The sequence below is a fragment of the Trypanosoma brucei genome, chromosome 11 (genome assembly GCF_000210295.1).
Source record: "Trypanosoma brucei gambiense DAL972 chromosome 11, complete sequence".
NCBI lineage: Eukaryota > Euglenozoa > Kinetoplastea > Trypanosomatida > Trypanosomatidae > Trypanosoma > Trypanosoma brucei.
The window spans coordinates 579963-592734 of record NC_026744.1 but is presented as its reverse complement, the minus strand read 5'-3'; the positions used below and the strand labels follow the sequence as shown (position 1 = coordinate 592734).

Genomic DNA, 12772 nt, shown 5'->3' with positions numbered 1-12772 from the left:
AGGACCTTGAAAGCGACTTATCAACATGACAACATGGTGAAATGACATCAACGTCGCATGTCGTGGCCTCCGTGTTGATGATGCTTCAGCCCCGAGTTAGCCAATCGCCACCACCGTGGCACACAAGCACAGGCACAAACAAATGAACTGAGTGACAAGAAGAAAAGAACACGCAAAGGGAGTCGGCTGGGGAATAGTACGCTTATATGCCTTTTTTTAAACCCATGATACCCCTCCCTTCCTTCACATACCCACAAACTGAACATCATAAGTGATGTTCGCAACAAACGATACGGTTCAAGATTCAAGTTTGATTCCTCAGCGCGGACCCCTTTGCCTCTTGCGAAGCCACCAGTAACCTACCAAGGTATTTCCCCTTGTACTCCCCGTGTTTCTTCACAGCGTGTTGAATGATACTCTCCGCTTCACGAGGACGGTCGTACATCATGCAATACAACAGTGCTGTAATCTCTTCTGAGAGTTCGAGCTCCGTTTTGCTGACGGTGCGTGCGTATCCCAGTGCAAACAGACCCCCACGTGGACTCCCGGCATTTACGCATATGTAAATGAGAAGGCTCAGGATGCGTGGCGATAATGTCTTTTTCCGCAGTAATACTGTGGGGTCTTCATGATTTACACCACCTACCGAAGGGGTTGTTCCGGTCTGAAGTATTCTCGACTCCACACCCTCCTCCAAAAGGTCAGTGGCCCAACTAAGTGCTGATATCCAATGCACACCATTGGCAACACCGATTCCGTTAGGTTTTCCAGTGCGATTGTCGGGGGAAGTGCCGGCGACGACGGCTGAGGCTTTCGCGAGTGCCCGATTGTGCACCAGCACACACAATAGCGCTGCCTCAATCGCCTCTTCCGTTAGTTTGGTCCCCGATGGCACAATGTACTTTTGCAGAACATCCACCACCAGTGGTGCCTGATTTGCCCTCCGCATTTGGATTACAAGGTCGCTAGCCACGTCACAAGGAATTGCTGTCGGTGAGGTTGATTTAAATATTGATGCTGCGAGGTACCATGAGTTACTATCAGCGCACCTTTTCAACAAAGCTCCCACAACAACAGGATGGCGAATGGCAGCGGCCACAACGGCGCTTGAACTGTTCCGGTAGGCTGAGGTTGCCTCACTGAGGAACAGTGCCGCAGCCTCTGCAGATGGTAGCTTGTAAAGAATAGTTGTGATGAAGGGAATAGCGGTTTCTGGTTCGCTCTGAAGCAGGTTTACACCCTCCCTAATAATGCTGTTGCTCAACAGGGATTTGGCAACGTCCCCTCGCTCCATTCCATCCTGAGGCGGTGGGAGTTGGGGAGTCGAACGAGATCCCAAGACACCCTGCGACCCTTCCTGAACAGTCGCCGTAACTGTCTTCATCAGTGTAACAAAAGCTTCCCACGGAAGTTGTTGCACAGCAGTTGTGAGAGAGGCCGTCTTCTCCGTTGGTCGCAGTGTTGTACTTGCCACAAGGTGAGTGAGATAAGACCTGCACATTTCATTTGACAATGCCACCTGCCACGGCACAGCTGACACGACCTTGTTGATAACCGTCAATATGTGCTTCTGCTCCGGCGTAGGACCCTCGCTGCGGGGCAACAGAGCGTGGGCTGCCGCATCCACGGTTGAAGCGCTTGTTCCAACAGGTCTAAGACTTTGTATAGAGTCCGGAAGAACCTGAAGTGACTGCGCGTGAAATCTTCCGAGTAATGCCATCGCTTTTTCCCACGCAGCTGGTGTGGCGCAGCACCCCGCTGCATCAATTAACATCGGGAGCGTCAATTTGTCGTTCGCTTGACTCAACATTAACAACGATATGGCGGCAACCCATTGACGTGCTGGCGTGCAGAGCCGCAGCGCCGATAGCGTCATCCGGGTTGGCACAGCATTTCCGTGCGTGGCAATGGCCTCACTGTAAGTGCGCAGCGCAGCCGACCACGGAACAACGGACCCAGTGCCGCACTGCCGTACGTGCCGGTTATGTAACAACATACGTGCCAGCAGCGCCCTATAGATCGTCACGTTGACGGCTTGTGTGTACCCCGCGGCAGCAACCAGTGCGACACCTTTTGACCATGTGACACTGCTAATAACCCGCGCAAACATATCATGGCGCCGCACAAAGAGCTCACGATGCTCGTGGTATAGGGGCGCCATGTGGGAGTCGGGACTGCGCTCCAACCGCCGCAAGAAGTCCGCAAAGGTGTAGCCGGAACTAGCAGACGGCATGGCTAAGTATGATGCTGCTGAGTGCGACGCTTAGAAAACGCCTACAAGCATATGCGCAATTAGTTGTTCACCCGAACACAATACAAAAAATAGAAAGTAAGAGAAATGCCAACAGGAGACAGTGTCACAACGGCAACAAAAAGGTCACCGCAAAAAGTGATAGAATAATCAACGACAACCTGAGAGAACGGAGTTCAGGCGCACGTACGGATGTAAATACGCACGAGCAGCCATTAGGGCAGCAATTCAAGGTAAAGTCATATCCACCCTGATATAGGGCATACAAAACGCCCTTCCCTCATATTACTCAACACTGTCGTGCAGGCCTGTCCCCCTCCCGGGTCAACAGCTGCGATTATCAAGCCAAAAAAGACCCCCGTGGCACCCAAACAAGCAGCGAAGAATGGGGAAGGGAGGCTGGGTTACCACACGCCATAGAACAAATCCCATTTGGGGATTAGCTCCCGCTCCCCGTCGCCTCGCCTAGCATTCACACACTCCCAAAACCGGCGGTGCTCACGCGCGGTAATGGCGAGATTAAACAACGAGAAAAACAACACGCCTAGCGGCGGTAAGCACGTCGCGCACAACAACGGCACCACCTCACTGCCTACGGAAAACTCATCCCCTATTTCCCTTCCAGTGCCACCGGAGGGTAATGACCTATTGTAAACTATGAGGCAGATACTGATTGCATTGACGGCATACATCGCGACTTCGCACGCGTAGTGCGGCTCCTGCACATATTTAAAGAGTGCGATACGAGGAAAATGGTACAGCACCGCTGAACCGTCGCCGATTCTCCCTTCCTCGCTCACGCCCTTCGGTGTGGTCTTGCATCTGCCAACGGAACAGTGCTCCCCCTTAGGGACACTTGTGCCGTCAGGTTTCCTCCGAAGCTCCGCCAGGACCCAGTGATGGTACACCTGTGTTGCTTGAAAAACCATATGCAGAACAAATAAGGCATCCACGGCCAACGCGAACGTAGGAAAAAAAGGTGATGCCTCCGTCATACCATTAACAACCCTCTGCCCACCAATCACTAGTGGCGACCGTTCTGTACAGGGGAGAATAACGCCGCTGGAACACGAGGCAAATACGTAGAAGGAGCATCCAGCAACGGCGGCGAAGCCAGTCACACAGTCATCGGACCCGCCCCTGAAGCGATGCAAAAAAAGGCACTCCAATAATCGGACGGTGCAGTGCATGAGAAAAGCAAGCAGCGGTCGACCGGCATAAGAAACCAGGAAGGCGACAGCTGAGTGATTGAGGCCGTCAGAATATACTGTCATCCCCTCCACAATGGGAGAACAATAGCCGCCATCCATCAGAATGAGTATCAAAACGATGGAAACAATACCTGCAACATAAAAAGCGCAGAAGCTAAGCTTTCTGCTAACTCGTATACGACACAAGATCGAACCCTCAAGAATGGCAGTACAGTGAAAGACGGCCCGCGATAGTCTCTCAGACTTCCACATGCCCACTGTGCGCTTTGCATAATCCCGAGATGACTGAATCCAAGAGGCAAAGCCACCGCAAATACCCTCGGGCGTAACACAGCGACCACCGTAGCGCACGATTACGCTGAAGCGCGGCAAAGCAACGCGAAGAAGAAGGACCAAATGGGAAGCCACCCAGTAGAAACAGGTCAACACCGCAACCGCAGGGCAGCCGATTAATTCCATCATTCACTGATTCCGTAACAACTACTTCGGTGGCCCTAAACGAACGGTATCTCACTTTGTCACGCCTGAAAAAACACACAGCACAGTTCGTCTCCCTACCTTTATAATTTCCCAGTCATACCAGCTTAAAGAGGTGCGAGACAATACAGCGCATTCGCACACAAGAAAAAGAAAGGTTGAGGAAAGAAGAAGAAGAAAGGGTCAAAAAGGTTGTCGCGGCACTGCGTTTATGAAAGGTACCGGCACACCACCAACAGCCGTCTCAGGTGGGGCCTTCCCCCAGCACGTGATATTGAGCGGACGAGAAGAAACTTTAAAAAAAACAATAATAATAATAATACTGACAGCACAAGAGGGGAAAAGAGGGGAAGAACAACGACATAAACGTGTACGCTTACTCGCTCCATTGCTTGCAGCCACAAACAGTTGAAGCTGTACCCGTACTACTACGACGCCAATGATTGTGTATAACCGTGACAACAAGCAAGTACGATAAAATAAAATAAAAAACACGGGATTACCGCAGCCATAGCTAACAACAACACAAAGGTGATCCTACGCACGTGCCCTCTTACTGTTAAAAGCAACGCCGCCACATAAGTAGCAGGTCACTTGCAGAAATGGGGAAAGAAAGGTAATGTCATGTCACAATCACTAAATTAACGCCGACCCTACTACCACACCGACAACTGTTGACTGCTTACCACCTCTCGCAACGTCGGAGAAATCAAAGATACGCCCCCACACCAAAACTTTCAAAAAAAAATTTCATCTGCTATCCTAGAAAAAAAAAATATGCGACACCCACAATAATCACGAAACCATGGTATGTACACATATATGTCTCCCACCACCGCCATTTCAAAATATGCCGTTTCATTCTCGGATTAGTGATGTGCATGTACCTCACGACGGCGTATGTCGGGCTCCGGATCACCGGGCTCCCATAAGTAACTTGCCAAGAAGTTCGTCCCGCCCCAGCGGACTTCTAACTTATTCTCCGCTATTTCCTGCCGCAGTTTCTCATACTTGATGGCGTGATCTGGGTCATCCAGGTCCATTTGTCTAAAAAAGAAGTTAGAGTACATCGGCCGCTTGCCGACGTTGCCGACACGTGTGCGCTGGGCGAACGTGACATCAAATATCCAGTACAGAGCGATTGGTAACACAAGGCCGTAGAAAAAAAGAATTTGCCCTTTGGCGTCCTTCACCTTACCGAAAGGCTGTCCCCACCAGCCGGGGTTGATAGCGATGGGATAAAATGCAGGTACATTACCGTCACCGTGTTGACCAGGTACTCGAGCGTATTTACGGCAGACGCGATTCATCATCGAGTTACGCCGCGACTGCATCTCAGAAAAGAGTCACTCGACCTCTTATTAGTTCGCCACCGCCTAGTGTTTTTTTTTTTTGCTTGCACCTGCAGTTGTTACTCCCCGCGGCCAACCCTTACAACCCACAAAATCGGGCACGCTTATCCTCCTTGTCCCCTAACAAACGAATACAACCTTACTTCCTATTCCAGACAATAATGGCTTCACACCCGGTGCCCAATATCTTTTCTAGAGGCGGATGCTTGATTTAGAGGAAGCAAGAAAGAAGATCATTGCAAACGAGAGACTGGTCGTCGTCTCAAACATTCCAAAAAATTCAGACACAATAAAAACACAAGAAGGGATGGAAACCGATAGGATATACCTGAGGTCTCACCCATACGGTAAGCAGGGGCAAGAAACAAATAAATAAAGTAAATCTCTTGCAACGAAAGGAACGAAGGCGAAACGAAATAGGGTCGAATATGAATGCGGGTGCACGACATATAACCCCCGGAGGAGAGAAAGATAAGCAAACACCCTATGACATAACATAACATAATATATATGGAAATTTGTGCACGTACGAGCGGAACCAAAAGGACGAACACGCGGTCCCAGAAACAGTTAATCATCCCTATATATATATATATATATGCACACACACAAAGGTATGTATGTATGTGTATAGTAAACAGAAAGGGGGAAAAGTTTAAGGGGGACGGGCTCCGAAACAAAATGCGGCGCCACTTGTGTCACACTCTACAACGTGCCCCGACGCCGTACTTCGCCATATAAAAATGAAAAAAAATCTACAAAAATAAATCGGGGAGAAGTGATAGGAAGTAAGCTCGTATACTAGACATTGGATCTTCAAGGCGACAACCGTCTCAAAACAAAGAACAAAAACCGTGAAGTACCCAAACACCAGCGGGTGGATCAGCAACACCCACTACACACACACACTGAAAGAACAGGGGGGGGAGGAGAAACAGCAGATACGAAAATTTTTTAAAAAAAAAATACTCTTACTGTGGTCTGGGTGTCGTGTTCCTTGTGCTGGTCATATCCACTTCGAACGACACATCACGCACGGCCGTAGAGGGTACGCTGATAGGATCGTGACAAGAGGTTGCAGGTGAATTATGCCTAGCCGCAGCAGAATACCCATGAACCGAAGATGAAAAGGATCCCGGTGGGAACCCGTTAGTTTGGGGAATAGAGGAATCCGCAATGACTGATGGTCTGCTGGCATTCACGCCGCTGACCGACAGGTGTGGTGAGCACGGTTGGAGGCTCCCACCGCTGCACGAGGCATGAAACCCTGTACTGACGCTGCTATTGCACGAGGCCCGCTGAATGTGGAACCGAACTCGTTCATCCACTACTTGGGTCATTTCCCCAATAATGTCCTTTAAGAATTCATCGAGCTTTGCTATAGTTTGAGTCTCAGTCCGTCTAGAGTGCTTCTGCAGCTTCGGCCTCACGACTTCCTCCACAAATGTGCGAAGGGCTCGTTCAGGAAAGTCCACGCAAACCTGATGGTGAGACACAGGGTGGGTGCCATGTTGCGGCAACGCGATGCCTGGGCCGTTACCCTGGCGTTCTATCTCCCGCCGCCTGTCTGTAGCCTGTTGAAGCAGAAGGCGTTTAATCATCGTAAGATCCTCACGCTGATGATTCATTGTTTGAGTTAGAGATGCGACCGCCTGCTCTAGTGCACACAACCGTCCGTTGAAACCACCTGGAAAGTCACTGGAAGCTTGAAAACCACTTCCAGAGTCTAGATGGCACTGCCTCGCGCTATCGGTTCCGCACCGCGGTGTTATATTATTCGCGTGTTGGGACGACGATTGAAAGGTAACATCCTCTTCCCCTTGGGGACGTATGACGGCATCCGGTTCCTTGGGAACGTAAAGTAGCATGTTTTTTTTGGAAGCTACTGTCTTGATGGGATGTAATGATCGTATGTCCTGACCTAACTCTTGAAGGAGAACGCTCATTTTACCCGAAGACAAGTTTCTCGGATCGGCCATTGATTTATCCCTCTCTTCGCCGCGGAGTATGCGGAATCGACTTCCGGGGTCATCAGCGAAGAGTACCAAATTATTCAAGTAAGTTGGCCCCGGCCCGAAGGTTTCAACTATCTTCATGCGTACATATAAGTGATTGGCGGGGATGGGACTTGGCAATTTCCAAATCTGCGTGCCAGCCCCGGCAACTGCCTGACACACGATTTGTGCCACCATTTCATCAGGAGACTCACCCGTCGCCACCTCCACAGTTTTGGGGTTGGTGACGTAATCGTGCCAAACGTGCCATCCAACATAATTTAGTGGTGGATGGGAATTCGCTAACCTCAGCGTTACGTGCTGCGGAGCATCTCCCGTTATCCAAAGTAATTCTTCACGGTCCACAAGAAGATTCGTGGCGGAACTAGCGACATGTGCAGCCTCGTGGGAAACCTCCACAACCTTTGTGCCCTTTTCCGCCAGGGCCCAGTTGAGGTCCTGCATCTACTACTAAATGCTCAACAGCAACTAAGTTTTAAAAAATCCCACAAACTCTATGTAAGGGAAAGATATGTGAGTAAAAGTATGTATCTGCCAATTTATACGTAAGGAACCCCCTTCTTCCCAGTCTTCCTACACTATAATGTGTTAAAAAGCAGCGAAGCGCAATGTTGATATCCTGATGATGGGTACTGGTTTAAGGATCGTTTAGACCATGTGTGTGTGGCCCTTAATGAAGCACATAGTCCACCACCAAAGAAGTACTCTACTGAAGACAACACCAGCAATTTAGGAAGAGTCGTGGTGGGGGAGGGAGGGAGGGAGGGGGGAAATAAACTTTAAAAATTCTCTCCCACACACACACACTGAATCAGTGAAAGGTTTTCTTCTTGTGAGGGGACCGCTCACCCCCAACGTATCACTACATATATGCCACAGAGAGCACTTCTGCGTGCGTGAGCGCAAGTGTACTCGTTTACGCACACGCAACTGCTGAAAAGCCAATGCATAACACAGGAAAGGGGAGAAGGGGCCAACGTATACATATTAAGTAGTATATCGACAAACGGAGGTTGAAAGGCGCTCACGAATACAAATGTATATATGCGTGAAGCCACTGTTATCATATTCTTTTCATCTTCCTCTTTTTTCTTTTATTGATTTTTTTTTTTGAGGGGGAGAAGGGGATACAAACACACGACTCCAACCTCATTTCTTTCGCACTCTAATTCGACATTTACATGAAATACACGGTCAATGCAGTAACGTTGTGCCGCTTATCAAATCGTCATCGACACCATCATCTGCCTCTCTCTCTTTTTCCGCCAAAGAAAAAAAAGTTACAAAAGAAGAGGCCAAATGCTAATAAATACCAAAAAAAAAGGATGTTCACCGTTGCACATTTTGTGGAAAGGGGGAAAAGGTGCCAACCATATCACAGCTAAAAACAAAAACCGATATCAGCAACAGTAAAAAAAAAGTGAACAATGCATGCACCCGCATGTAAGAAATTCGGCACAGGTAAGGGGGGAAAAGGCAAACACCTAAAATGAAAGGCAAGGAGAGCGCATGGGGAGAGGAGAAAAGAGCAGTGGCAACACGATGGACGAACATAATGCACACCCATCGCCCTATGAACATCTACAGGAAATGTTGTAAGGCATTTCCTCCACTGGCCCACTCACTCCTCACCAGCTGCGGCCTACTCATATCCACAACCACAACCCTTCATTTGCTAAGAGCTGTATGCATGCCGGCCAGGCGTTGGCAGTACCGCACCAATGTGGGCTGCTGTGGACCCACCATGACGAGAGGAACGGGACCTTGCAGTTGTACATGGGGAGACCGAGAGGTACGTTGGGTCCTCACAGGCTTTGCTATTTGCTAGCGAAGTAAAATAAACAACTTGTGACTGCAGCACATCCCTATAGCCCTTCTCACGCATAACCATGTGGGAGGTGTTAGGGACCAAATGGGGCGGATCCACCTTGTTGTTCGCGTTGTCCAGGGTTCCCGGAAGGGGTGCAAACGTGGGTACCATCGGAAACCATCGCTTCCTCCTTCCAACCAACACCGGCCATGCAGAAGCTGTTATGGGCAGCGTCGGCAGACAACTATGACTTCGTCGCTTGTCAGCTTCTATGAGAGGCGACTCACGTACAATTCCTTTTTGTGGTTTCTCTCCAGCATACATGGCTCGCAGTTCCGGTGTGATCTTTGGGGGTTCCTCAGTCACTTTCTTGGAAAACCGTTGGAACAACAGCAACGAGGCCGGCACTGCCTTGGATTTGCGAGGTTCAACAGGCGCCGACTCAGCCGCGGTTACCTGTGCCAATTGTTTGCGGGTCTTCGGAGCCGTGGGGACCTTTGTGTCTACTGCAGCCGGTTTAGGTGACATGGTTTTGGGATCCCTGTTGGATGTCAGCGCAGAAGGCGGGGGCTTCACGGTGCTGATGTCCACGGAGAAAAATGACGACGACCTCGTCGTAAAACTGGATTGTGAATTTGCAGCATCAGCCTGCTGCCGCCCAATTTTGCTTGTGGTTCCGGCGGTGGAGCGGTCGTGCGAGGCTCCACTTCCTCCAACATTACGCGGTGAACGAAGGGGGGCCCTGTCAACATTCAAACCGGGTTTCGTTAGGCGCTTTTCGATTGGGGTGTAGATGCTCATTGGTGGAAGCTTCACCTTCGGCTGGGTGGGAAGATCGAGTTCCCGCATTTGCACTTCACCAATGCAACGAAGAATAGAATTTTGAGCCGCCTTGGGGAAAGTGTTGAACTCCGTCCTTATGGCCAGTGTCGGTATGGCCCAGAGTTCCACCGTTGTCGTCGTCTCCCAACCGGTAGGCCACTTCTCCAGTAGAAGGCCTTCCCATCCGCCACCGATGGTGCAGATAATATTCCTCTCCGGGTTTAATGGAAGTGGCGGTGTTATTTCCTGCCGCTCATCGGGATAAATTGTAGCCTTCAGCAGTTCGGTATTCTCTTCAAAACTCCATTGAACTGCATTATCGTCGGTGTATTTGCAAACGAGTGATGCAACAGACCTGTTTCCTTTCCGCGGACGGCCTTCCTTCAGCGGCGATACAGGTTGCTGGGCCGTTTTCTGAGCCTTAGAGTTTCTTTCACGTGGGGAGGGCACACGCTTGGTGACCTTTTCCTTTCGCTGCTTCCCCGCGGCCTCTTCCTCTACAGACTCGCTTTCCGTGGGAGGTAATGAGGGGGGTTGCGTTGGCACATGATCAAATTGACGCGGGTCCCGTACATCTCCCTTCGTTAACACATAAATCTCCCGGATGACGCGAGCTGGCTCACACACAGCAACGTACCGCTCGAGCACACGCGGTTCCGCAGCGTGAATGATGGTATTAAGATTTTGTCGTGGCATCTCCCCCAACATGGGAACTTGCCTGAGTGCCTCGGGAGCAATTCGCATCCACTGCTGCAGTTGTTCCTTGTACTTTTGCCGAAGCCTAATGAGTAGACTAGCGTCATCCAGTAGCATATTCACAAAGCTGTCGCTATTGATCTTGAAAAAGAGAGCAGCACGACTGGCAACAGTGCAGCGGTAGCGCAGTGGACCCGGCAATATGTGCGGCTCCTCTCCCAATAGCAGGAACCGCGTGCTCAGTGCGAAGTTATTGTTCGGCTCGTTCGGTGCCAGAACCTGCCGAGTGCCGCTTTCGTACTTCATGTCTGGACCAAGTTGCTCGCGCAGGACATACCCCTCAATGAGGCAAAACACATCGCCGGGAGGATCTCCTTGCTCAAAGAGCACATCTCCTTGTAAAAGCACCAATGGTGTGAACCCCTTAATGTATTCGTTGACCTGTCCTGCAAGCTGCTCACTTTTACGGTATATGGGAACGCGCGCTATGCACTGGGGTAGAGGGTGTAACCTTTTTAGGCGCACCATCTCGTGGTCGCGTAACGCACCAAGGAATGTTTCCTTCATACTGCTGTCAGCGTACTGAGAAAACAACTCTTCAAACTTTTCTCTAGTAATAACATACACCACACAGGTAGATATGGCTCTATATACATCTGTGAATATCGCTTTACCACCAAATAGCCCACCGAATGTTTCACCTGGTTGGAGACGTCGGCGTCGCACCTTTCCACCTGTCTCCGATGCTGGGGTGATGGCATCGCACTTGCCGGAGACGAGAATATATAAAGCGTTCTGCTCCGGATTCCCGCTGCTTGCTATTGCTTGGCCGCAGCTGTAGCGGTATTTCAAAACAGTCTCCGTAAGTGCTTCACAGAACTTTACGTTTCTCAAGGTCTTTAGGATGGGCACGGTGTCGTAGAGGTACGTGCCTTGCAATAAATCAGTCGAATCTCTACTCACCAGCTCAGGCTTTTGAACACAGACCCTCCGCGTAAACCGTCCTGACAAATTCATTCTACCACGTCTCCGGAGAATCACGGGAAGAAGGTGCACCTCAAGAACTGATCTCAGTTTGTTTCGGCAAAATGCTTCCATCCACGCGCGGTGCGCTAAAAAGTTTGTAATTATGACCTGCCACATGCAAGCACGCTTGAGACTAGTGGCGATTGCCATCACATTGGCGGACGTCCGACTGTGCTCACCACTTTCAGCCAAGTTTACGCAACTCTCCCCCAGAGGTTCATCGTCGGTAGCAACCCCAGAGGGACTGCCTGCATCTTGCCGAAGACTCACGGATGGCTCTGTTCCCCCCAGCGAGCTTGGAGGCCGTGTTGTGTTTAAAAACGCCGTTCCCTCAACGGTCATGAGTGGGTACGATCTAACCATGACAGCAGCGAGTTCGTAAGATTCTGTATTGCCCCCCCTCGCACGACTACCACTTCGGATAGAGGTGTGAGACGCATTTCCCGCCGAACGTGTCAAAATGCTGAGGTCTACGCCGCTCAAGCTTTTGGCAAATGAAACAGACATGCATTTATCCGGAAGATTACCCGAGAGCGACTTCTGTGCGCAGTCATCACCAGGTTGCAGCGGTCCCGTAACATCAAGTTCAGAGACGTGCATAACCTCCGGCACCGGAAGGGTCATAGGAACAAGGTCCTGTCCCTCACCCATGGAGTCGCTCATCGCCCACTGATCTATCTATATTCGCCCCAACAAGGAGACTTGCTTGCACACAGTCTGTGGTATCCCGAAACGACTGCGTGAATATATATGTATAAGTGTGTGTCAGAAAGAGTAGGGAAAAGGGTGAGATAAAAGAAAAATAGAAAAGAAAATTAAACGAGAATAGTACCGCTGCATCTGTCGAACAATGCAATTTAACTTGAATCCCTTGCTACAGGGGAAATGAGAATCCCATTCGTGTGAGGAACAAAGGTAAGAATCGACAAATAGAGAGGAGTGCAGACTTCCAGAGATTTGCGTCACTCAAAGTACACCGTGGGTAGTTAATGGGAGGTAGCAACAAAAGGAAATTTACACATAAGAACGCATTGACGCTGACGTATGTCTGCTCAACTGTATGCCTACACATGCTGAGTGGTGACAGCTCAAATTCGTTTGACAGCCTTTTG

General features: G+C 50.0%; 5 protein-coding genes across 5 annotated transcripts; all 5 read right to left on the bottom strand.

Moving 5' to 3' along the window:
• Positions 1-304: 304 nt before the first annotated feature.
• On the bottom strand, positions 305-2233 carry TbgDal_XI2380 (hypothetical protein, conserved; the record flags this gene model as incomplete). The annotated part of the gene is made up of 1 exon (XM_011781083.1): positions 305-2233. One exon carries the CDS (start codon positions 2231-2233, stop codon positions 305-307), a length of 1929 nt encoding a protein of 642 aa, XP_011779385.1.
• Positions 2234-2655: 422 nt separating this feature from the next.
• TbgDal_XI2370 (hypothetical protein, conserved) lies at positions 2656-3924 on the bottom strand (the record flags this gene model as incomplete). Its single annotated transcript, XM_011781082.1, has 1 exon — positions 2656-3924. The coding sequence occupies one exon, from the start codon at positions 3922-3924 to the stop codon at positions 2656-2658; it is 1269 nt and encodes a 422-aa protein (XP_011779384.1).
• Positions 3925-4808: 884 nt separating this feature from the next.
• On the bottom strand, positions 4809-5273 carry TbgDal_XI2360 (hypothetical protein, conserved; the record flags this gene model as incomplete). The annotated part of the gene is made up of 1 exon (XM_011781081.1): positions 4809-5273. The coding sequence occupies one exon, from the start codon at positions 5271-5273 to the stop codon at positions 4809-4811; it is 465 nt and encodes a 154-aa protein (XP_011779383.1).
• A 989-nt stretch (positions 5274-6262) lies between these two features.
• On the bottom strand, positions 6263-7750 carry TbgDal_XI2350 (hypothetical protein, conserved; the record flags this gene model as incomplete). Its single annotated transcript, XM_011781080.1, has 1 exon — positions 6263-7750. One exon carries the CDS (start codon positions 7748-7750, stop codon positions 6263-6265), a length of 1488 nt encoding a protein of 495 aa, XP_011779382.1.
• A 1231-nt stretch (positions 7751-8981) lies between these two features.
• TbgDal_XI2340 (hypothetical protein, conserved) lies at positions 8982-12323 on the bottom strand (the record flags this gene model as incomplete). The annotated part of the gene is made up of 1 exon (XM_011781079.1): positions 8982-12323. One exon carries the CDS (start codon positions 12321-12323, stop codon positions 8982-8984), a length of 3342 nt encoding a protein of 1113 aa, XP_011779381.1.
• Positions 12324-12772: the final 449 nt, after the last annotated feature.